Genomic DNA, 22,599 nt, shown 5'->3' with positions numbered 1-22,599 from the left:
TGGCGGCATGGCTGCGGCAGTCGCCATGGCCACGGCCGCAGCGGCGCAACTCGCGGCGGTGCGCTCTGGCGGCAAGCAGCAGCCAAGCAGCAGCATGGCGTTGCCTCCGAGTGAGGACCCGGCAGCAGTAGCACCAGCAGCAGCCAGTATCCCGTTTGGCAGCGGCGGTGGAAGGCGAAGGCGGGCGACGCCGGAAGAGTATCCCGATCTCGGGGAGGAGGGCAGTGGCGGCAGTCGGGCGGCTGGAGGCGGCAGTGGCGCTGGTGGGCAGCGCAGCGCCACCAGATCTTCTCTTGGCGGCCGTACGGGAGGGGACGTGAACCCAGCGGCCCAGCCAAGCAACAAGGTAGGCCAAGTCGGAACGTGGGTGAGGGGCTACTGCCAGCACGAGCACTGCAGGTTTCTGCACGCCCTCACCACTTTCCCCTGATCAATTATAATTACCTTCCTTACACAACGGCAGCGTCTTGTTGAGGGTCAAACTTGAAAGTTTACCATAGCAGCAACGGAGTGGCACACGACTGGTGTTAGCCCGGTGTCTTCATGGGCCGTGTTGCCTGCTCCCAGGAGTCGTGAACAATTTTATTATTGGTGAGGTTTGGTATATCTGGTAATCACGGTGGATTTGAGCATTGTTGTTTTTTCGATGTGCTCTGCTGGGCGAATGGTTCCATCATCTCGGCCATCAGCAATGGAATCGATTGGCATCCACCCTAGTTTACTACATGCACAGCTGGGGGAGCTCCACATGCACCCCAACCCACCCCGGCTTCAATTAGATGTTGGCTGCTGGCAAATGCTGCTGCTGCGGCTGCTGCTGCTGCTGTATCGACGGCTCTTTGCGTGTCCGATGTCGTACACACGTACCGCACAGGTTCCGCTGCTGTGTCACGTGGACGACTGCAACGTGGACCTCTCCAGCCTGAAGGAGTACCACCAGCGGTTCCGCATCTGCGACTACCACCTCAAAGCCGAGATCGTCATGCGCGAGGGCATCCCGCAGCGCTTCTGCCAGCAATGCGGCCGCTTCCATACGCTGTCAGAGTTTGATGGCACGAAGCGCAGCTGCCGAGCAAGGTAGGTACGGTGTGCGGCAAGCGTGCGGATGTAACCCCCGCCTGCCGACCTGCAAGCTCGAAAACGTTGGAAATGGCCTCCCTTCCGTCATTAAAGCTCCGAACAGTAATAGCAATACTACGCCGTGTCAAGTCAAAACAGAGGCGCACCGCACGTAGCGTTAATTGCACAGCAGCTCTCCAGACCTTTAGGGGGGGGTGTTGTCGACAGCTAGATAGGCATCCCGGGGGTAGGACTAACTTCGCATCCACATCGCCGCCACTGCCACCCGTGATAGAGGGGTCCACGGCAACAGGCGGCCAGTGCGGACCAGCAGCAACAGCAGCAGCAGTAGCACTAGCAACAGTAGTGGCAGCAGCACTAGCAGCAGCAGGGAAAACGGTATCTGCCACCCACCGTGCACGGCGCCACATCGCAAGACCGGCAACATTTCAGCTATTATTTATTCCCGGAGGAATAGGGGCGACATACCGGCTGACAGCACCCCCGATTTGGCATTGACCCAATTCATTTTAGTGAGGGCAGCTTGTTTCTTCCACTACTCGTACCACTACTCGTACCTTACTACTACCGTACATAACCAAGAAAACGGCGTCCAAACTTGCATACGTGTGCATTGCGGGTCGTGGTCACCACCCATTGTGAGCGCATCGTCGGTTACAGACGTAGAATGGTGCATGAGGCAGCTCGCGAGCACGGAGGCTCGTGCGGTTGGGAGCGGTGGCTCTTGCCTTTGAGCAAGCGAACCGAACCTCCAGCGGGGCGAGTGGGGCTCACTGATGAAAGTTCAATTCAGCCCCGAGCGAGTTGCGCCACATTGCCGTGTTGTATGCATGGTTTCTGTTAACTAGGCCTGTAACTAGCAACGCGGCAACTATAGTGCTGAGAGCGATTATGGCAGGTGTCGAAATTCATTAGGTTGTATTTTTTTTAATTGCTGCGTTTTCCATTTTTCATCATTCTCTTTGTCTACTGGACGTACATGAGAGCTGCCAAATGTGCTCTAAGGCAGTATGGAAGTCCGTCACGGCGATTCACTCTTGCAGTGATGCGTATTCTCAATCTTTGCACAGAACTTGCTTAGGTGTGCTAATGTTCTGCGGTTGTAACTAGAGAGAGCGCTAACGCGCTGCAACCTCCTACAGCAGTACCTATGTACAGGTAGGTTCGTTGCATAAGGCGCAAAAGGACACGGGTCATCGCTAACTTGGAATTGTAGGGCGTCAAAGAGTCTGCAAAAGAGCAGTTGCACACTACCGATCTAGAAGCTGACATGCATGCACGCAGTGAAAGCGCAGCATACCCTTTGCTCGAATGTGGAAAAAAATATATTTACATCTTGCTCGAACGCGACGTGGCATGATTAAGTGGCGTGTTTAAATGGCGGGTGAGTTGCCGAATTCATTAATGTTTTCACGTAATAACGTTGAGTTCGTTTCGTTTCGCTGTCGTACCTTGGATAGGTCAGGATGATATTTCGCTCGTGGTTGCCATTGGATTTAAGTGGTTGCTTGGTCAAATGTTCCTGCTTTGAAAGGCTCTCTCGAATGGATCACAAAAGACTGCTGCATGTCCAGGTCGGACGAATCGTAGTCTTTTTAACAGTTCGTACTATCAGTCGTTGGACCATTCGTTCGTTCAGGATGTCATGGCAGGCCAGCGGCATCGACGCATATGTTCTTTGCGGGTCTTCAGCGCTTGGGAGGCCATGTGCGGGTCTGGGGACGAACTCAGTTTCTTAGGGCCGTCCGCCATCGCTGGGTGCATTTGTACGTGTGCTTATACCTGCCTGGCATATCGCTAAGGTAACCCGGTGTTGCTGGCCAGTTTGGATGAATGCGTGTAGGATAGGGCCGCAATCGCGAATACCATCGGTTGGCGGGGTTCGGTTTTGACATTCATCCGTCCTCGGCCTTCATCACAAGTCGCTCAGGGGACTGCGTTGGGGTTCATTCAGTTCGTTCTAATAAACGAGGATGCAGTGGTGACGGGCTGGCAAGCGGGATTTATCGATCAGGCGTTTGCCTCCGGGTCTTCCATAGGCTTTTGCTAAGTCAGTGTGTGGCATGTGCTGTTTAGGCGGTGCAAACCAGGACGGACTCCTCGCAAGCTGCATGGGGTCCTCACGTTCGTTGTGACGGCTTCCCTTAATGGCCCTTTACTTCAAGGGGTCTTTCGGCTTGGCGGAAAGTACAAATCGCTAGTCGTACAATTACAAATATCCCTATGTTGTTCGCTGGTTGAATCGCTGGGGAAGAACTTTGCAAAACTGGCCTGCGTGATTAGTCTGAAAGCATCGACTTGGCTGGAGGCATTGTAGGGAATAACTGTACTACGACGGCAGGAAGGCCTATATTGCTCCGTTTTCATTCGCTGTACACCTTTCTACCCTTGGAAAGAAATTGAACAACGAAAAGAAAATACGTTTTAGATTCCCAACTCCTAAATGCGCCATTATGGTGAGCACCTGCAGTACACAGCTTTTCCTCATCTTGGGGCCTGAACCTGACGCACAGTTGGCTTAGTGAAATTGCATGTGGAGAAAAAACGCGTGCAGTATTTTGAGTACGCATCCTGCAGCGCTCCAGCTCGGGATACCTTGTCCTGTACTACATGTTTGTACTTCTTGAATGACTTTGGGCAGCCTTGCGGGCTTTCCTTGCATGTGACTTGTCTTCCAGCCGTTTGGATGTATAAATCCATATGCCGATTTTATCAATCATTCGTGTCTAGAAGGCAAAACTGCCCTGCCATGCTGTGCACATCACCGATTCCTATCCTGTCTCAGCTTGAGGACCTTGCTGACTGGATGCTCCTACCTACAGGCTGCAACGGCACAACGCACGGAGGCGCAAGCGGCCGGATCAACGGGGTAGCGGCGGTGAGGAATTTGTACTGCAGTTGGGGTTGCGTTCTACGTTTTCCACTGGCATCTGCGTCGCGTGTTTCAGTAACGAAGTGATCCACCGGCGTATTGAATGGTTGGGAATTGCGGCCAAGGTTGCATTGCTTGCCGCAGTTTGGCCCCCATGATAGGCGAACGGATTGTCAATGTGAGAGCAGTTCGCGCGGCGTCCATGCATCCGTCAGGGCATCTTGTTGTTTGCATCTTATGTCGTGGAGACCTTGTGAAGAGATGTGACACCTCGCCAGGTTTTGCTGTACAAGGCTTTGCCTGACGAACTCTTGCTTTCCTTGCGCCCTTGAGTCTTTGCAGGCGATGGAGGAAGCGACGAGCCTCGAAAGTCACGGGTAAGCGATTTACACATTGCCGCGAGCTAGTGCAGGAACGCGAGCTCGGACGAACGAGTTCAGCTGAACCTTTGTGATCCGTAGCATCCAGCACCTTTGCCTTCGACTAGTCAACAGGAGCCGGAGCTGGGCCTTGCGCTCCATCGCACGGAGCGGCCACTTGCGTGCCACCCACCACCTACGGACCCGTTACTGCTCTGTTTCCGAGTAGTCCTCTCACCTCATCATTTTCCTAAATGACCAACGCCTTTGTGTCCTTCACATAGAAATCAACGATCTTTTTCGGTCGTGTTCCTATTCGTATTTCTAGTCCTGAGACGGCTGGCCTTTTTCCTCCGTGTCCCATGTTCGCCCGACCAGCCGCGGTCACCATCGTACGGGTGTGCGGTTGGTCGCCATGTCCGGGAAGCCCCCTTCCCGGCGCTGGCGCAATCCGCGATGCTCCGCGGCACAGCCATAGCAGCCGGGGCTGCGGCGGCGGACGCATCGCCGCGGGCCCTTCCGCTTATACCGCCTGGTGTCGACCTCCTACAACAACAGCAGCAGTTGCGTCTTGAGCTGGGTACACTGCGTCACGATTCAAGCGCACCAGAGGCCGCCGTGGGCTCCTCTTCCCCCGGGACCTCCGTCCACAGACATCACACAGGACGATTCTCGGACGAGCAAAGAGCAGCAGCAGCAGCAGCAGCAGCGGCCGATGCAGCTGTAACGGCTGTCCTGGCGCAGAGGCCAATGGTTGGCAGGGCGGATGATTCGCGGCAGAGCGGGGCCGCGCTGGCGCTATCAGCGTCAATAAAGGAAGAACTGGAAGTGCAGCAACCGCAACAGCAACCGCAGCCGCCGCAGGGCTGGCGACAATGTGGCGCAGTCGATGACGACGAACGCCCCTCGCCGCGGAGCATGGAGGGCTCCCGTCGAGGCCTGCCCGGGGCGGCAGGTACCTGTACGAGTATGAGTTCAGGTGGGGAACTGGCGAGGCAAGATGCGGGGCCCGGCGCTGACGAGGCGGAACGCGACCAGGAACGGATGGCTGGATGGCCGGACGCTTGTGGCTTGGATGTGCAGCATTGGCCGCCTGCTGCTGGCGAGGCGGCAGGGCAGCTGCCGCCCGCGGCTGCGACGGCAACAGCCTCCAATGGCGGTTGCGACAGCGGTGCCGGCGACGAGGCTCGAACCCAAGCGAGCGACGGGGAGCAGCAAAACAATGGGCAAGGCGCAACGTAATGTTGTGCCCCACGTGACGAACATAACAGGGGGGAAAACTGAGCTGTGGCTGCGGCAAAACAGTAAACTGGGCATCTGTCCGTGTGCGTGCTTTGCGCTATCGTAGGCCAAAGACGTAATTTCCGTCCGTGCCCAGCGCGCACAGCAGAGATGCCGTTAAGCCTTCGGGGCTTAGAATGGCAAGGCTGTTTTTATTTTTGGAGTGCTCATCATCACTGCAAACCGGGGCTGGGGGCTGGTCGGAACCTGGTTGGTACCGGATCGTGGCTTATGCAACGACAAGGTCATCCTGCATACTGATACTGCACGAATCCGGGCATTCGTTGTGGATTGTGAACCTCGGCGCATATTATTATTAATTGGAAGATGGCACTTTCTGAGGCGTCAGCGAGGCAAGCGGAGCGCTGGTTTGGCTTCCGCGGGCGGCAGGAAATGCTGGAAGAAGAAGAAAGTTGTTATTGGGCAGCGCAGAAATTGGCTACAACGCAACAAACGCAGCGCGCCCAGTCAGAACGGTAGCACGGTGGCACGGGTTTCTGGCTGGGGGAAGGAACGACATCATGTTTCGGGCGTCACGCCCGGCTGGTGAGTGCGCTTTGCTTCGATAAGGCTGCACATGGCTTTATAACTGTCGTGGGTTAACGACTAACGGAAATACACAGGGTGGCCCAGGTCGAACGTATGCTACAGCAGCGGGTCCAGGTTACACGGCTAACCACTGAACATGCCTGCGGGAGTATGGCTCGGAGGGCCCCCAGGGAGTCTTCTTGGGTGGGGGAAGAGGTCTACTGTGATACCATGTTGGCTCGCGGCACTTTTGGTTTGTTTGCTTTGGTGCCTTTATTATCTTTTTGAGTTTTTGAGGATATTCTAAGGTTCGTTGGCTTTCAACGTCGTTGCAAGTTGCTGCATGGATAACTAGAAAAACTTCCTTACAAGCGACAACTTCATTCGTTGTGTGCGAGCTAGATGGGAGTAAGGCGATGGTCCTTGATTTTTGGGTGGAGGCCTCTGGGGGTCGCTGTTTGATGGCTTCGGCGGGCGGACGGTCAACCGAAGGAGGTTGGTTTCTGTGCATGGGCCTGGGCTTCGGGAAGGAGAGGATAGAGCGAATGGTATAACTTGGCACGGCACGAGAGCAATCTATGCGGCATGTACGCATGCGTTAAGGGAATTTCTGTATCGTCCATTTCAGTGCGCTCCGTTTTTGCTGCTTTTCTGCACTTTTCGCGCGGGCTACCTAAAGTGTAGCAATTGAACTGCAGACTAGATGACATTACCGTGGTTTGCATGTGCATGTCAAGGGTTTTGCGCGTCTTGTGTGCTCAGTTAACTTTCGCTGTGTGTTTTAATACGTGGCACCCGGACATTGCCGGCTGGGCATCCGACTGATGATGTGATGACATCGCGTTCACGTTGGAAACGGCTGGAATAGGTTTGACAGGTTTGCTGCCCTTATACAGTTCAGTCAAAATGCGGATGTCAACGCACATCACGCATATTTTGTTGTCCACGACTGCAAGCCGTTTTGGGAGCCTTTTTAATTCCTTTCCGTGACCACCAGGCGGCGGCGGCGGCGGAGGAGGAGGAGGCTGCCTAATATGAAGTTGTGGAGGGAGTTGTTTTACAAGTTGCGTTGATCCACGTGGTTACACTAGTTACGCCGCAAGAGCGGTTAATCTGATCCCGAAAGAAAATGATGTTATGGGTATGGACATCTTCCGCCAAGGAGGAAGTCGCCAAATTATGTTTTCGTCAAGTCAAAACGCGATGTATGTGCTAGAGGCATAATCGCAAAATCCATGGCCTCGTTTGACCAGATTCGCTCTGCATCTGTTTTCAAGTCCTCTGGACTGCAGTCCTGGAGCTGTGGTGTCTTGCTAACGTGTTGGGTGCCAGCTGCAGGGGCTGGTCCGCCTGCCTCCCAGTCCCTCGCGTGTGCGGCTTGTAACGTCCGATTGGCGAAACTAATGGGAAGCACTTTCACCCCTGCACGTTGGCGTGTAGGGAATCGAGTACAGAGGTTGGGTTGCGCGCCAAGGTCTGATGGTCTAAGTTCATAGATCACAGCATATGGGTCACGGCGTACGGAGGTTTAAATTCGTCTCGTGGGGCTCTCCGTTGCGGGAACACTAAAGCCGGACGCTATCGTTTGACTATAGTACCATACTCGAAACCGCGGATCGCTTTGGCTGCTAGAGTGATGTGATGGAACGTGGTAACGAAGCCTCCCAGATATTAGCGTTTGCCCTGTCTTGCCGGTTCAGAGCTGCGCTATCTCCCTGATATCTCTCGCATGTCTACAACTGGGGCACAGGAACCCCTATGTTCTAGCACCAGCTGCGAGACCGTTGCGGAGACTCACCCTTCATTTGGCTGAGCACCACATACATACACACACATGCGTAGGGAGCAACGGAGGAAAGGGCGGCAGGGTGGCCACAGTCACCGCCCCGAACGACTGCCTGAGATTCCTGAAGCTGTCTGTCTGTCGGTCACAGTCTACTTGATGTCTTCCAGGACTTGGGTGGGTAGGCTCTATAATCTTAACGTACGCCATCGTCTCTCCAGCTGCGCGCGTTTTGCTTGTTTAGGTCCGGTGCCGAGTAGGCAACAACCTAGAAGCTGCAGTTGGCATTTCTTGTTGCCCTGTCCCGCTCGAAATAGCAAAGTCGTCCCTCGTCACTAACGACTAGCAAGCACATCGTGGTGGGGTCGGGCTAGGCGACCCGCATATCCGATATCCTCTCCCGCAAATCCAACCGCAGCAACTTCGCGCCACCATATGCGCCACCACCTCCACCCGCCGGGTCGCCAGCGGCGGTTCCACCCTCTCCTCGTCCTCGTCCTCGTCCGAGCTGACAATCCAACTTGGCCCCCTACCCGCCTTGGCTGCCACCCACCACCCTCGATGAGAGGGTATCGAGACACCTACACCTGCTGGCCCCAATGCGGGGCGCCCTGCCGCTCTACAGCAAACAGCTGCTCCGAAACCGTGCCATCACATGGCCCTAAAAGCCTTGCAACATGAATGCGCCTTGTCGCCGAAATGACCGCTTCAATGCACTGGAATAGCTAATGGCGCCAAGCCACCACGTCAGCCACCACCCATCGCAAAACACGCCCCCATGCAGCCCCCTATGGTGATGAACGATACCAGGTCCTGCCACGAGCTACGAACCGGCACCAGTACACACCACCACCACCCGGTCACCTGTCAAGAAGGCTTCCGGGTGTTACAGCGTTGCAGAAGCGCTGCCGTACCTCACTGTACTACAATGCAGTACCGTCGCCGGTTCAAAGGATCGACCACCCGGTTAAAGCCCAAGCGCACCAAAGACCGCACCGCACGACGACACACTTCGGTAGGGCATTAACGTCGTCGTCCATGCCACCCGGCCATTGCAGCTCAGAATAGTATTACCAGTTTATCGGTCACTTCAATTCCTCTGTCTCGCTGTCAGGGTCGCCGATTCGCCATGTCCATGTTCAGGTCCATGTCGGGCAACTAGCGGAGCTCAGGACCCCGCCGCACGGGCCCCGGGGCCCTGTACGGCTGCCGGTAAGGTACGGCAACAGGTTGAGAGCAACTCCCACTCTGGCCGCTACTGGCAGTCACAAGAGGTCCTTCCTCACCTCATGGGGGGCCTGGGGGCTCCTTTAAATCTCCCCTCGTCCCATAAGATCTTCTGCGCCGTCTCCTCAAAACACTCCACACCCCAATTACTTCCCCCCCACACACACATACACACATACACGCCGCACCCAGTCCACTCATCCATTTTCCCACCCCCTCTCTTTCTAATCCTCCTTCTATTCCCCCCCGGTCTCCTCCTGAAACCTGAAAAACCGCACAAACCGCAGCGGCAGGCACAGGTCCCAGCACCACTCAACAACTGGGTGATCGCAGCACACACCTCGACCCGGAGCCAGACTCAGGCCCAAGGAGCAGGATCAACCACCAGCCCCGCCCGCTAGGCTGGTTGCCGGTTGCTGGGCCGACTCTGGCAGGGGCTCCTGCTGGCCCCCCCTCCCCCCTCCCCCCTCCCCCCGCCTTCATCCCCTCCCCCTCCCGCCGGAGCCTAGAACGTCTCCTGCGGCGGCGGCGCCTTCCACACCCACTTGGTGAGCAGCTGGCCTCCGGGCCGCACCTCCACGGTGCTGAAGGGGCTCTCCGGGATACCGGACACACGCGCGCGGACCCGGTGGAAAATGTACTGCAGACGCGTGCCCCGTGCGGTGTATGGTCAGGAAGGTGGCGGGGGTGCGGGGAGGGGGGTAAGACGAACCGCAGACGAGTGAAGGGGAGGGGGAGGGGGAGGGAAAGACGAACCACGAGGGGGATGGGAGGGGGAGGGGGAGGGGAATTGTTTAGGCGGCCGTGGCGAGCGTGGGAAGAAGGAAGATGAGGGTGGGGGCCCTAGGGTGGATCTAGACGGGGGCTAGAGGGGGTGGCACGAAGGGAACGGATCGGTACGAAAGGCAGATCCAAATCCGTTTGTGTACGGCAGAAGGACGGGATGGGCCGGTGCGGCGTAACCGGCCCGTGTACACGGCACGCATCACCGCGTTCCGCACTAAATCACGTTGACGCCGTACCGTGCCGTACCTTTGTCAGTAGTCCCGGGTAGCTCATGGAGCTCGAGTACTCGGTCCGCAGGAAGTACGAATCATCCAGCAACGTCACCTGCGGGTTGTATGCGTGTGTGTGTGTGGGGGGGGGGGGGGGAGGAATTGTCAAAGATAGCAAATAGCAAAAGTCGGGTAAAGGGAAGCCACTGGCGGTGTCCAACATGCAAACTGCGGACAGCGTTCGAAACGATGATGACGGGGGGTTGGGAAGACGAACCAAGAACGCGTGGGGTTGGGGGGATGGGGAGCTGAGGGAAGAGGAGGGGCTAGGTGGCAGTAGCTGACGTGACTTTAGTGGTCGTACATAAAATCGTACGGAAAACAACTAGCAATGGTGGGTAGGCAATGGTGGAGCACTCTGCTGCCCGACCTCGGCAACGCAGCGCACAAAATACAAACCAGACCCCCCCTCTCGGGGGCCCCCATCCACCGACCCCCCCCAGGGGCCTCCCCTCCTCCCCCCCTCCCCCCCCCCTTAGCCCTCCTGGACCCCGGTGGTGTTCTGACTCGCACCCCGTTCCCCCCCGGACCACATTTCACCCCGGCTTCCCCTCCCTTCCCCCCCCCTCGTCCCCCCCCGGGCGCGGCCCCCCCCCCCCGGGGTCCCACCTTGTAATCCTCGGGCAGTGCGCTGCTGAGCTCCTCCCTCACCGCCCGGTGCAGCGCCGCCAGCCAGGACTCATCACCCACCATCTTCTCACTCACAGGCACATTGCGGCGGCGGGAGCGACCGTCCGGAAGAACCTGCTCGTCCTCGAACAATATCTGGGGGCCGGGGGTACAGGGGGGCAGCAGGCGGAGGTGGCTGTGGAACCTGATGGGAAGACGAAGGGAAACAGAAGCCGTTATCCCCCAGCCCGAGGGGAAAAATCCCCCAAACAGACAGACGGACAGAGGGACGGACACGAATGATGGATGCCAGGGTTTGGGCGGGTGATGATGCGATGACATCAGCTGGGAATCTCCCAGCAGGCGTAGGGCCCCCGGGGACACACGGAAACCCGGAAAGGGGCACGGCGGGGAAAGCATACCCTCTGTGGGAGGGGTTGACCCCTATCTTGGCAAACTCCGCTCATGCTGCTGCTGCTGCTGCTTACACCCCAGTGAAGCACTTCTTAGGGCCTCTCGGAGGTTGCCGGGGGGAAATCCGTGCTACCACAGAGCTGTGTCGCAGAGCAGCAGCACACAATGCCGGCACGTACTTCCCCTCTCTCCACCCCCGCGTTTCCCCCTTTTTCCAGCCCCCCAGGCCCCAAAACACGCATATACGCATAAAACCCTAGACTTCGCGGAGTGCTCCCACCGCCCTAAAACCCCGCCTCCGTCAGGTCAGCACGGACTGGAACCCTAAACCCCCCTACCCCACCTCCCGGGGCCCACCTGTCCTCGGCTGTTGAGGATGTGCAATGACAGCACATTGACAATTCGCAGCGCCTTGCCGCCTTCCAGCTCCAACACACTTTCCTGCTTCGTCACCTAACATTTAATTACATACGAATAGAAAAGTGGGGGGGGGGTTTAAGAGGCAAGTGTTTTCGCCCCAGTGTGCGCGGTGTGTGGTCTGCGTGATGTGTGTGGTGGAAATCACCACATAGTGCGAAAGCCAAACTGCTCCAACTGCCGTCGGAGTCCGGAGTTCAAAGCATTGATGGGTGGGAGGGGGAGAGACGAGGCGGCAATGCACTACTCCTCCTTTTCTCCCCCTTCCCGCCCGGAGGAGGTGTGATAACCGCTCTCATACACACACATACACCCATACACCCCTGTAAGCCAGTAAGCTGCTCGGCACCATCTTAACCGGGTTCCCCTTCCCCCCTCCCCTTCCGCCTTAACCTGCGGCTCTGAGCTCGCACAGGCAGCAGCCCCCCTCCCTCCTTTCCGCCCTCCTTCGTTTCTCTTCCGGATGCAAGCAAAAAAACCCTGACGGTCGTCCTCGACGCAACACGCGAGTCCCTCTACACTTCCCTCCCCCCCTGACCTGAGAGACCAGGAGGGCGAGGAGGAAGAAGAAGAAGAGGAGGAGGAGGAGCTACTTAGAGCGACACAAGCGGAACCGGACCTCAAGTCCGACCTCCCTCACCGCCCCGGGGTCCCCCGGTTGTTTCTTTGATTTTCGCATGTGATCCCCTCTTTCTTCCCCCCCCCCCCTGGCATATCCGCACTGCCTGCGTGCTCTGTGGCGGGTCCTTACGATGTACGGGCCATGATGCTTCTTCCCCAGCCTGCAGCGCAGCGAGGCCCCAGGGTCCCTGGACGAGACTGCTTCCCCTCTGGCTACGTTCCCTGGCTGGCTCGCCGCTGGTAAAACTGTAACTGGTTTATGACGATACCGCGTACTTCCGGTAGACCGCGGCATCTTGATGCACCTCCAAGTCCGTATGTTTACTAAAGTTGGTAGTAGTGAAAATGCCAACCTTGTGTTGGCTCCTGTTCAATAGTATTGGACCCCTGGGTCCGCTTCTGGTCCAACACGCCAAAGGCCAGCGCACCTCGTCGAAAAGTTCGTGTACAGTCTTTGCCATGCCCGTCCCATAAACAGCGGTGTCAACGCCACCTTGCTCCTGTTTGAAAGAAAAGATAAGGCAGGAACACGACGGTGCAGGATTCACCCTCGCATGATTATTTGCCGTTGCAAATAAACTGGTATCCATCCTCACCAGCCAGCGTTGCAATTCGGTGGCTGAATGACCCGAGAAACAGGACCGCGAAGTCGAGGACGAAGTTGACGACATCACCCGCGGCGCTCGTGATTCTGTGGATACCGATTACGCCAAAGCATCAAAATACATAGAACACAGGCAAACGTCGGAAAAGGGAGAACGTAAGGCCTCACCTCGAAAGCACCTTGCCTTGAGGCTCCCGCTGCAGACTCTCCCAACAGACCAGGAGTAGCCAGTCAGGCCCCTACAAGCTCCAACTGATGCCCGACCTCTTGCAAGCATTCCTCTTTAAAGGGGTTTACACCCTTAAAACTAAAGCCTAGGAAGTCCTGTCCTGCACTCCATCCCTAACTTGGACTCGATAAAAACAAGTTTTTAGGCCTTAATCAGCATGTGTACGCCTACAGAAATGAAGTTACCAAGGGACGCACTGGTTTAAAGCCGGGGTTACGTTTAATTGCAGCAGCGCCAGCCAAGTAAAATGCTCAAACTAATAGTGGCAGAAATACCTATGAAGTAGTCACGTATTGCGATTTCCCTCATCTCCTGCAGCATGGGACTTTTGCACGCAAGTGTTTCGCATATTGTGTCGTGCATAAAATACGGCTCGACTAAATTTGCATGCTCGAGAATCGTTTGCTCTGTGACAACCTTCAGAGTTTAACACGCCTTTTTAAATGTTTTATTCCTAAATTTCGGGGACTCTGCCAAGCATGGCGAGCGAAAAGGATTTACACAGCGGCGGCGATGATGCGAATGGAAATCACGACATGGTTACGCCCCTTACAACGAGTCAAGCAGTGAGTCATGGATGGCTTCTAGTTAGAAAGCTCCAAGGTTTCCGTCTAGCCATGCTGTACGCGAATAGGCTACATTTGTTAACCAATCTGGTTCTGTGCACGTTGTTTGCAATGGCAGGTGTTGCAATACTTTTGGGATATGGCGTCCTACGACGAGGTACGTGGCGGCCTGCCGGCGTGGCGGCGGCAGCAGTGCCCCCGAAGGCCTAATAACCATCATCTTATCCCACCAACGTCCAAATACTTAGGCCGTTGAAATAAGCGCGCCGTGAGATGTTGCAACAAAAAACCTTCCCATTGTCGTCCCATCCGTGCAGAATGTCCGCGTCGCCGCTGCTCGTGCCCTCGTCAAGGACCTGACGGACGACCAGTCAAAGCACCTCGCCACGCTGGGCAAGGACACCGAGCCCCCGCCAGAGGAGGGCGCCCCCAAGATCAAGCTCCTGGAATACCACCTCCGCCGCTGCTCCCCAACAATGGTACGGCGGCTTTTGACATAGCAATGTCCCATACCACCGCCCTAGCACCTACACCCCCCCTGGACGTTCAGTTTATCAGCCACCTTCCCATCTCACGATGCCCCTCGCATACTAAGCCAGCATATGTCGCAATCCGTCACCCAACAGGGCAAACAATCGTGTGTGATTTTCTCTCCTGATTTTTCTCCTTGCCCAGGTCTACACTCTTCGGCGTTTGGCTCGCGGTCTGGGTTCCTCCCGGCAGGCCGCCCGCCAAGGCTACGCCGCCGCGCTGACGGGGCTGCTTGCCGCCACGCGCTGTGTCACCACGGCGGGAGTGCTGGTGCTGCTAGATGTCTGCATTGACGGACCGCTCAAGGGAGGGGTGAGTGCTGGGCGGGTGGTGTGGGGGGATTGGGATGTCGCCCGGATGACAGCGGCAGCGGGCGGCTGGAGGGATACTGGCGGGTGGGCAGGCAGGGGAGTGAGGTGGGATTTACATTCAGCAAAAGTCAAGATCCAAAAAGAAACAACAACCCACGACGTCCTGGGCGGCAGTTTACGGCGGGGTGTTCGGGGAGGAAGGTGTGGGGGGGGTTGTACGGAGGAGGGCGGCGGATGGTGTGGACCTATGGGGCCACCGGGGGTGGATCAGTGGAGTGGAGGGGAGGGCGGCTAGTGGCGCAGTCAACGGCAGGGACGGCGTGGTGGGCTGGACCTGGGTGTGGTGAGTTTACTGATTTGCACGGACCTGTGGGGACGGGGACGGGATGGGCGGCGGGGGGCCCCCTAGTGCTGATGGCGGCCCAACTCTATTCCTGGTCGGCTCCCAGGTCGACTTTATCCCAGGTCACCATCGTCCATCGACTAGGGGCACTCTTACCTTCTACCATCGGAAGGATTTTCGACCCTGACAGGTCTCGATCCCGGAACCCCCGGGGGCATCGGTGTGTGCTTTACTGCAGTGCCTGAACTGTGTACATACCTGCATACACACGTGCCATATGGCGAAGGTGCTGCACAGCGTCCCTGGAAAGTTCCAGGATCGATCCCGACAAACAGCGGGATTAAGTTCTCTCCACTGTGAGTGGGTGTCTGTGCCCCCATGCCAATGAATGTAATGGGAGTCGATCGTAGTGGCACACCTGCGAGCCGACTGACCAGGAGTGGGGTTTTGACGTCGCCCGCCGTTGATATGGGGACAGATTTTCCTCTGAATGCTGGTGGTGGTGGTGGTGGTGGTGATGGGATCTGAGCCCGGAAAGGAGTCCCTGGTGATGAGAAGCACATGCATGAGGTGCCCTGAAGCATCACGGGGAAGGCGCTTGGGCCGGTCAGGCTTGTGACCGCGGGTGGAGCTAAAGACCTCACCCCTACTTCACACCGCCGTACCATCTGCACACCCGCCCGCCGTCTGCACACACGCACCCCACCTAGGACGCCAAGGACACCCTCCTTGGCCGATTGTTCGGGTACGGCGCCGTGCTCCGTACCGGACTGCCCCTGGAGCCGTCCGCGCAGTTGGCCCTGTTCAACGGGCTGCTGGACTGCGGTCACCGCAAGTCGTTCCTCCGCGAGTGCTCTGCGGCGGTGGCTCTGGAGGCGGCGCAGCGGATGGACGAGCAGACCCTGGCGGCGCTGGCGGCCCCCGGACAGCCCCTGGCGGCGATGCTGTCGGTGGCGCCAGCGGAGGCAACACCAGAGGTGCGCGTTTATTGGGCGCATGGGCGTCTGTCTGTCTGTCTGCCTGCATTCTTATTTGTCCTACCCGGACCTCCTCTACCCGACGAGCCTCTTACCGCCAGGCGCTGTAACACCGCCCGGCCCGGGCTTTGGTGTGTGTAGTGGCAGCTGGCTCTTGTAGGAGTTATATCGGCCTGGCTCGCCTGGAGGAAAACTTACCCAGGCCCCCTCTTTCCCCCGCGTTCATGTACCCTCTCCCCCTTCCCCACCCGCACCCGCACGCACCCGCACACCAGGCGCTGCTGCTAGCCCTCGCCTTGTGGCCCAAGCTGCCGCCCAGCGTGCTGCGCACTTGCCGCCTGCTGCCCGCCAACACGCCCCGCCCGCCCGCGGAGGTGTTCTTTAGGGCGGGGTGCCCGGCGGGCAGCGTGCAGCTGACGGCGGAGGCCGTCGCGGCCACCTCCGCCGGCCTCTTCAGCCGCGAGCACCTGCAGCTGCTGCTGCCCGCACTGCTGGCGACCTCGGGCAGCCACCCGCGCATGCACACGCTGTGGCAGTACTTGCTGCCGCTGCTACTGCCGGGATTTAAACCGCACAGGAACATGGACCTGTTGGAGGTAGCGACGGCGGCGACGGAGCCGCCGGGCGGCGGCGAAGCCGCCGCTGCCGCAGCCGCAGCCGCTACCGGCGGCGACAAGAAGGCCGCCAAGGCGGCTGCGAAGGCTGCCAAGGCGGCGGCTGCCGCGGCCAAGTCCGCCGAGGGCAAGGGCTCCGTGGAGGGTCCGCTGCTGGAGGCGTTTTGGAGTGTGGTGGTGGAGGGCGGACTGATGGGCAGCAGCTATGACCGGAAGTACCTGGGCTTCCAGCTGTTCAGCCGGGTGCTGCCCCACCTGAGACCGGAGCACGTGCCGGTTGTGTTTTCCCCCTCCTTCACGCGCACGTTGGTCGCGAGTGTGAAGCGCTCGGACAGCTACCTGCACGCAAGTGCAAGGAAACTGCTGGTGAGTTACGGCTGTGGGGTTGGTCGGGAATTGCGGGGGGTGCAAATGATGACGTTGTGTTTTGTGTGTGTGCATGTATGCGTCTGTGTGTGGGCGGGGGGTGAAGGGAAGGGAAGGCGCGGAAGGGGGCGTGGAAAGGGAAGGGGGTCTATCAGCGTGTATGAGTGAGAGTGTGTGTGTGTGTGTGTGAGAGAGAGAGAGAGAGAGAGAGAGAGAGAGAGAGAGAGAGAGAGAGTGCATGCAGGATGCAACACATGCGTATACACAACATCCCGGCTTTGGGATGTTGTACCTGTTATCCAGCCAGTTCCCTATCTGTTTTCCAGCATATACTATCATTGTTGTTCGTCAGCCCCTCCTCGGTCGCACTGCTCAGTCCGCCTCGCCTTCGTCTCCCTCACATTCTCCCCCTCCTCAGCCCCCCTCCTCAGCCCCCCTCCTCAGCCCCCCTCCCCTCCCCCCCCTTCACTCGTTTGTGGTTCGTCTTTTCCCTGCCCCCCCCCCGGTTGGGCCGCAGGACGGTTTGTCGGCGTTCCTGGAGCGGTCCAGCGGGGCGGACAGCGGAGTGAAGATGGCGGTCGCGGGGGCCCTGCAGGGACTGGGGGGTATGGCGGTGAAGCAGCTCACCGCCAGCAAGCTCACGCAGAAGCTGGTGCAGGTGGGGGCAGCAGGGGGAGGGTCGGGGGGCGAGGGCGGTACCAGCGCCGCGGGCACTGGACAGCGATGTGTGTGTGGGGGGGGGGTCAGAGGTGGCCAGGGGGCGAATGAGGGGCAGCGACGCCCGGTGGAGTCCAGCTGCACGACTGCTTGGTTGCATGTATGTATGTATGTCGTTACAGGGTGTTTAAGCTTCACCCGCGGCCCCCTTTCCCGAGGCAGTTCCCTGCTCTCCCCTGCGTGAGGGGCACCCTAATCCGTTCACCCCATCCGACTTCAGAATGTAATCGTTGGGTTCAGCAACTCACCACCATCATCCAACCAAATCTAGCGGATCATCAATGTAGCTCCTGGTCAGCTCGCAAGTTGATGTTATCACGTCCTACACCGTCCATAAGATGGGGGCCCACCTCCCATTTCAACACTTCTCAAACACCCGAGAAGTCGGAAGGCGGATTTGAACCCGGACACTCCGGGAGCAGAAGTCAGGCCTTAACCTCTGCCAGCCGCCTGCCTGCATGTATGTATGTATTTATGTCGGCCCTGAAAAGACCTGCTCTACAGCCGCTGGGTGGATTGGATAGGTGTCCTGTGCCTTGATGACGGGGTGGGCTAACTCCATATGACTCTACTCCGCAGCCCGCGGCCCGAATGACCGCCTGCTGACCTGTCAACCCCACTACCCACCAACCTACCGACTTCCCTAACTGATTAACTACCTGCTAATTACCACGTACCTGCCCTCCTCTCGGCCCTCAGGGTCTGGACGGTGATGGAGTCCACCGCTACGTGGAGTCGCTGATGGCGGCCTTCCTGAGCGGGGCGGCCCCCTTGCGGCCCGGGGGGGGCCTGGGGGCGGGAGGGAGGGACAAAGGGGGGGACAAGCAGCAGGAGGACAAGGAGGAGGAGCCGGATGTGGCGCAGGTGAGGCGGAGCTGGAGAAGACGCTGTGAGGGCGGCTCCTTGTCTTGGAAAGCGGCTTGTAAAAAGTGTTTTTTGGGGGGAGAGGGGGGTATTTCCCTAGGGAGCATCCTCCCAAAAACCCTAAAACCCTGCCTGAAACGCATGAGAAGGGAAGGGAAGGGGGGAGTTACGGGCGGGGAGAGGGGTTGTTGCTGTCTTTCCGTCTCTCCCTGATTTATCCCTCCCTGTCCTCCCCGCGCTCTTTCCCCCGGCAGCTGGCGGCAGACCGGCGCTGTCAGAGCGTGGAGCAGCTGCTGGCCGCCCTCAAGTTCCCTTCAGCTGCCCCCGCGGACTGCGAGGGGGGTATCAGGTTCCTGGCGCTGCATGCCTTTGCGCAGGTGCAGGGGGGCAAGGAGAGCAAGGTGAGGGGCCGGGGGGAAGGTGCCCATGTGTATTGTGTGTGCGTGATCTGAGCCGCGGTGAGGGAACTGGCGGGGTAATATGTGGTACACGTTCGACCTACTCTTTATGTGGCAGTCGGTCTGTCGGAGGGCCGTTTGGCGGCTGGAATAGCGCCAAACCCTCTCATGTCCTCCCTTCATGCCCGCAAAACCGCAGGCATCAAAATCTAAGTTGTTGGAGGTGCAGCAGGCGGCCAAGCACCTCACCGTGCCGCTGAGTCCGGCGACCAGGAGCACCTGCGCCTCCCGCCTGCTGGCCCTCCTAACACACCTCGCACGTACGGCGCAAGCGCGCATCCGTGCCGTACATCAACACCAGCAACACAAGGCGGAGGAGGGCAAGGGAGCCACAGCCGGCAGCGCCGGTGCACCTGCGACCAAGAAGCGCAAGATGGCCACCGGCGTTGCCGCCGCTGAGGCGGAGGCAGCGGAGGCTCCGCCGCCGTCATCCGTACACCAGCACTTGCACGACACGCTGTCGTACATCCGTAAAGCGCTTAAAGCGCCTGGCGTTACGCCGGCAGCGGAGCTAGGTGAGGATGGTGACAATGCGTTGCAGCTGCTGGCGGCGGTGGAGACGGCGTCCCTGGAGCGTCTGGCCCAGCTGGATACCGACCGACCCGCGGGTCATGCGGGTGGGGGCGCCGCCGCCGCCCGGCTGCGGTCTCTGGCGGCTCTGGCCGCGCACTTGCAGCTGCAGCTCTTGGCCGATCCTGAGGGCTTCGAAATGGACTTGCCGCTCAGTTTGCGGCGAGTGGCAGTGGAAGGGCTGGGGGTGGAGGGGCTGCCGGAGGTGGTGGAGGAGGAGGAGGGGGCCGAGGGGAAGCAGCCAGCAGGTGAGGGGTGAGGGATGTGCACTCTCCCCGGGTATGTCTGTTGTAGGGACTTGAATCCTTTTCCAGGGTGCTGTTGATCCTTATGGTGATTGGGGAGTAATGTGCTGCTGACGGGCGAGGGAGGGAGAAGGGGGGGCCAGAGAGAGGACGAAGCGGAAGGAAACGGCTATAAGGAGCCAAAGGGTGTTTACCTATAATTTCCTTGGCCAGTGGTCCGCCGCCCTTCCTCCTCACCCGTAAAGTTTCCGTCTTGCCCGACCCCACCCAACCATCTTTACCTCACCCCACCCACCCCACTCCGTTTTCCTGGGTAACTTCACGGACGGACGGACGGACGGACGGCAGAAGAGGGCTCCTGGAGCGACGTGTTGGTGGACGTGATGCTGGCGTTGATGGCGCGACCCGGCGGGTCGGTGCCCATCCTGCCTATCCGCGAGGCGGCTGAGTCGCTGTGGCGGCAGTGCTGCGAGGGCCTCAGTGGGGCGGGTGTGGCGGACATTGTGCGGGTGGTGGCGGCGGGCGGTAAGGGCGAGGGGCAGGACGCGGCCGGACTGTTTGAGAGCGACGACGAAGAGGAGGGGGAGGGGGAGGGGGATAGCGAGGAGGATGACGAGGAGGAAGAGGAAGCGGAGGAGGGGCGGAAGCCGGCGTCGAAGAAGCGGAAGAAAAGTGACGAGGAGGAAGAAGGGGCCGGCTCTGGCGGCTCCGAATCCGACGATGATGATGACGACGACGATGAGGAGGTGGATGGGAGCAGCGGCGATGGAGAGGAGGGAGCTGGCCGGGATAAAAAAGCCAAAAGGAAATCGGAGGAGAGGGCCAAGGAAATGGCGGACGAAGACGACGATGACGATGACGGTGACGCTATGGACGACGAGGCCATGTTCCGGATGGACTCCACGCTGGCGGCTTACCTCCGCTCCATGACGGGGGGCAGGGCGGGGGGGGCAGCGGCGGCGGAGCGGGCGGCGGCGCTGCTCAACTTCCGGTTGAGGGCTCTGGGGCTGCTGGAGAGCTTTGCCAAGAAGGTGCGGGGCGCGGAGACCCTCTTGGCGCCGGAAGAGGGTGTGGGGGAGGTGGGGAGCCCGGGCCGGGGGGGGGTCTAATTCCCCCGGTCGCTCCCGGGGATGCTATCACCCCTTCGGGGCTTTGGTGGTGGTAATTGGGCGGTGGTTCGTTTGCCTCCAGTGATACACAAATCGCGGTGGAGCTACCAGTTGGCTTGGTGGGTCTTGACACAACCCTCTGGTAACCTTTATGATGTATTTGAAGGGGCTGGGGGCATGGGGGTGAAGGGGAAGGGGTTCCTGCTGGTGAGGGGATTTCCTCGAAACCCACCACGACAGACAGAAACATACATACATACATACATACACAGACAGGTGATGCATGTTTTTTGTCATACTTTGCACGACATGCCTCCAGCTGAGAGTGCGGCGTTGTTGTGTGTGACGCAAGGTGCAGCCACAAACCCCGCCACTACCACCTCCACCACCTCGCCGCCGCTTCCTCCCCCCTTCCCTCCTTCCTGCCCCCCCCAGGCGCCCAACAGCCCCCTGCTGCTGGCCTGTTTAGTTCCCTTGCTTCGCGCCCTGGCCACCGCCTCGCGACCCGGGGGTCAGCCCCAGATGGCCACACGGCTGGCGGGGGTGCTCAACAACAAGCTGTGCAAGTGCAAGTGAGTTTGTCCACCCCGGGGCCCCGGAGGGGGGAATGACACCGGTGTGGTGGGTGTGAGTGCGGGGAGAAGGACGAAAGGGTGCTGGTGGTGTGGCGGTGTGTATGTATGTATGTGTGTAGATGTGCATGTAGGTGTGCATGTAGGTGTAGGGAGTTATATGCCAAATGGTATGTGTGGGGAGAGGAAGTGGTTCGCAGTGGCGTGTTGGTTTTGGGTGGGAAGTGAACGAAGACGTGAGTCGGGTCGGGTCGGGTCGGGTCGGGTCGGGCAGTCCAGAGCCCAATACCCGTCAACCCCCAAACGTATGCTGCCCCCGCACTCCCCCCCTCCCACATACACCGCACCCCCCACCCCCCGCGCAGGTGCCCTCACGTGGACCTGGCCGCCCTGGGGGGCCTGGAGGGCTACTCCACCTCCCTCAAGAAGCTGCTGTATGAGGCATCACGCAACCGGGACAAGGTGGTGGCGGGGACTGCGTGGCTCGCCTTCACCGCAATGCTGAGGGCGGGGGCTGCGACTGCGACTGCTACTGCCAGAAACGGCGTGGGAAAGGAGAAGGGGAAGGAAGAAGGGAAGGGGGAGGAGGCGGATGGTGAGTGCGGGAACATACCGTGCGGGGAAGGGGGGGAAAAGGGGGGGAAGGGCCTCCTATGGGTGCGAAGACGGTGGGGGAAGGGGTTGGTGGTTTCGGATGCGGATGTGTTGGTCGTGATGGTGGGGTGGAAGGCCGAACAACGTCCTGCCGTACTGCGCGTGGGGATGGTGCTGGTTCCGGAGTACTTTGGTCCGGTCCTGGGTAGGGGGGGATTCAGTCGGGGCTTTGGCGCGGGTTTGACACCGGTGGGTGCCCCACCTCGCTCCCCTTCCTCCCCTTCCTGGCAGCAGCTTCACTCGTTTGTGGTTCGTCTTTCCTCCCCTTCCTCCCCTTCCCCCTTTCCCCCGGCAGATGCCGGCAGTTGGCATGCTGCGCTGTGTGTATGATCCCCCCTTCCCTTCCCTCCTCGAACCCCTGCTTCCCCACCCAGTCGTGGAGGCCGCCCGGTCCGCCTTCCGTGCCGCCCTCACGGACTTGCTCACGAAGAAGAAGACCCGGCTGCAGGCCGAGGGGCTGGTGGCGGCGTTCCGAGCCGCACCCGGCGCCTGCCTGCCCTCCCTGGACATCCTCCTGCAGCACGTCGTCACGGGGCGCAACGCGGCGGTGCGGGCGGCGGCGGCGCAGCTCGTGGCGCGGCTGTTCGCGGCGCCGGTGCCCGACGGCCTGGCGGCGACGCTGA

The 22,599-nt window shown here is 59.3% G+C and overlaps 3 protein-coding genes across 3 annotated transcripts in view; 2 read left to right on the top strand and 1 right to left on the bottom strand.

The window, feature by feature from the left end:
- Window positions 1-850: 850 nt before the first annotated feature.
- On the top strand, window positions 851-1,081 carry VOLCADRAFT_69868 (uncharacterized protein; the record flags this gene model as incomplete). Its single annotated transcript, XM_002958695.1, has 1 exon — window positions 851-1,081. One exon carries the CDS (start codon window positions 851-853, stop codon window positions 1,079-1,081), a length of 231 nt encoding a protein of 76 aa, XP_002958741.1.
- A 6,439-nt stretch (window positions 1,082-7,520) lies between these two features.
- Window positions 7,521-13,127, bottom strand: VOLCADRAFT_100035 (uncharacterized protein; the record flags this gene model as incomplete). Its single annotated transcript, XM_002958677.1, has 9 exons — window positions 7,521-7,542; window positions 7,919-7,929; window positions 9,705-9,770; window positions 10,163-10,240; window positions 10,795-10,950; window positions 11,566-11,661; window positions 12,675-12,746; window positions 12,843-12,865; window positions 13,019-13,127. The coding sequence occupies 9 exons, from the start codon at window positions 13,125-13,127 to the stop codon at window positions 7,521-7,523; spliced, it is 633 nt and encodes a 210-aa protein (XP_002958723.1).
- A 431-nt stretch (window positions 13,128-13,558) lies between these two features.
- Window positions 13,559-22,599, top strand: part of VOLCADRAFT_100034 (uncharacterized protein) — a gene marked incomplete at both ends in the record, with an annotated part of 11,313 nt that continues 2,272 nt past the window's right edge. Inside the window, 14 exons of the mRNA XM_002958694.1 lie at window positions 13,559-13,645; window positions 13,764-13,802; window positions 13,963-14,124; window positions 14,321-14,488; window positions 15,541-15,807; window positions 16,083-16,787; window positions 17,305-17,445; window positions 18,204-18,368; window positions 18,623-18,769; window positions 18,966-19,644; window positions 19,990-20,720; window positions 21,186-21,322; window positions 21,688-21,917; window positions 22,351-22,571. Of these exons, the coding sequence (XP_002958740.1) occupies window positions 13,559-13,645; window positions 13,764-13,802; window positions 13,963-14,124; window positions 14,321-14,488; window positions 15,541-15,807; window positions 16,083-16,787; window positions 17,305-17,445; window positions 18,204-18,368; window positions 18,623-18,769; window positions 18,966-19,644; window positions 19,990-20,720; window positions 21,186-21,322; window positions 21,688-21,917; window positions 22,351-22,571 (3,879 nt within the window). The remainder of the gene's footprint in view (window positions 13,646-13,763; window positions 13,803-13,962; window positions 14,125-14,320; window positions 14,489-15,540; window positions 15,808-16,082; window positions 16,788-17,304; window positions 17,446-18,203; window positions 18,369-18,622; window positions 18,770-18,965; window positions 19,645-19,989; window positions 20,721-21,185; window positions 21,323-21,687; window positions 21,918-22,350; window positions 22,572-22,599) is intronic.

This window comes from Volvox carteri, assembly GCF_000143455.1.
Source record: "Volvox carteri f. nagariensis unplaced genomic scaffold VOLCAscaffold_103, whole genome shotgun sequence".
In the NCBI taxonomy this organism is placed as follows: domain Eukaryota; kingdom Viridiplantae; phylum Chlorophyta; class Chlorophyceae; order Chlamydomonadales; family Volvocaceae; genus Volvox; species Volvox carteri.
This window is presented reverse-complemented; position numbering and strand designations above follow the sequence as displayed.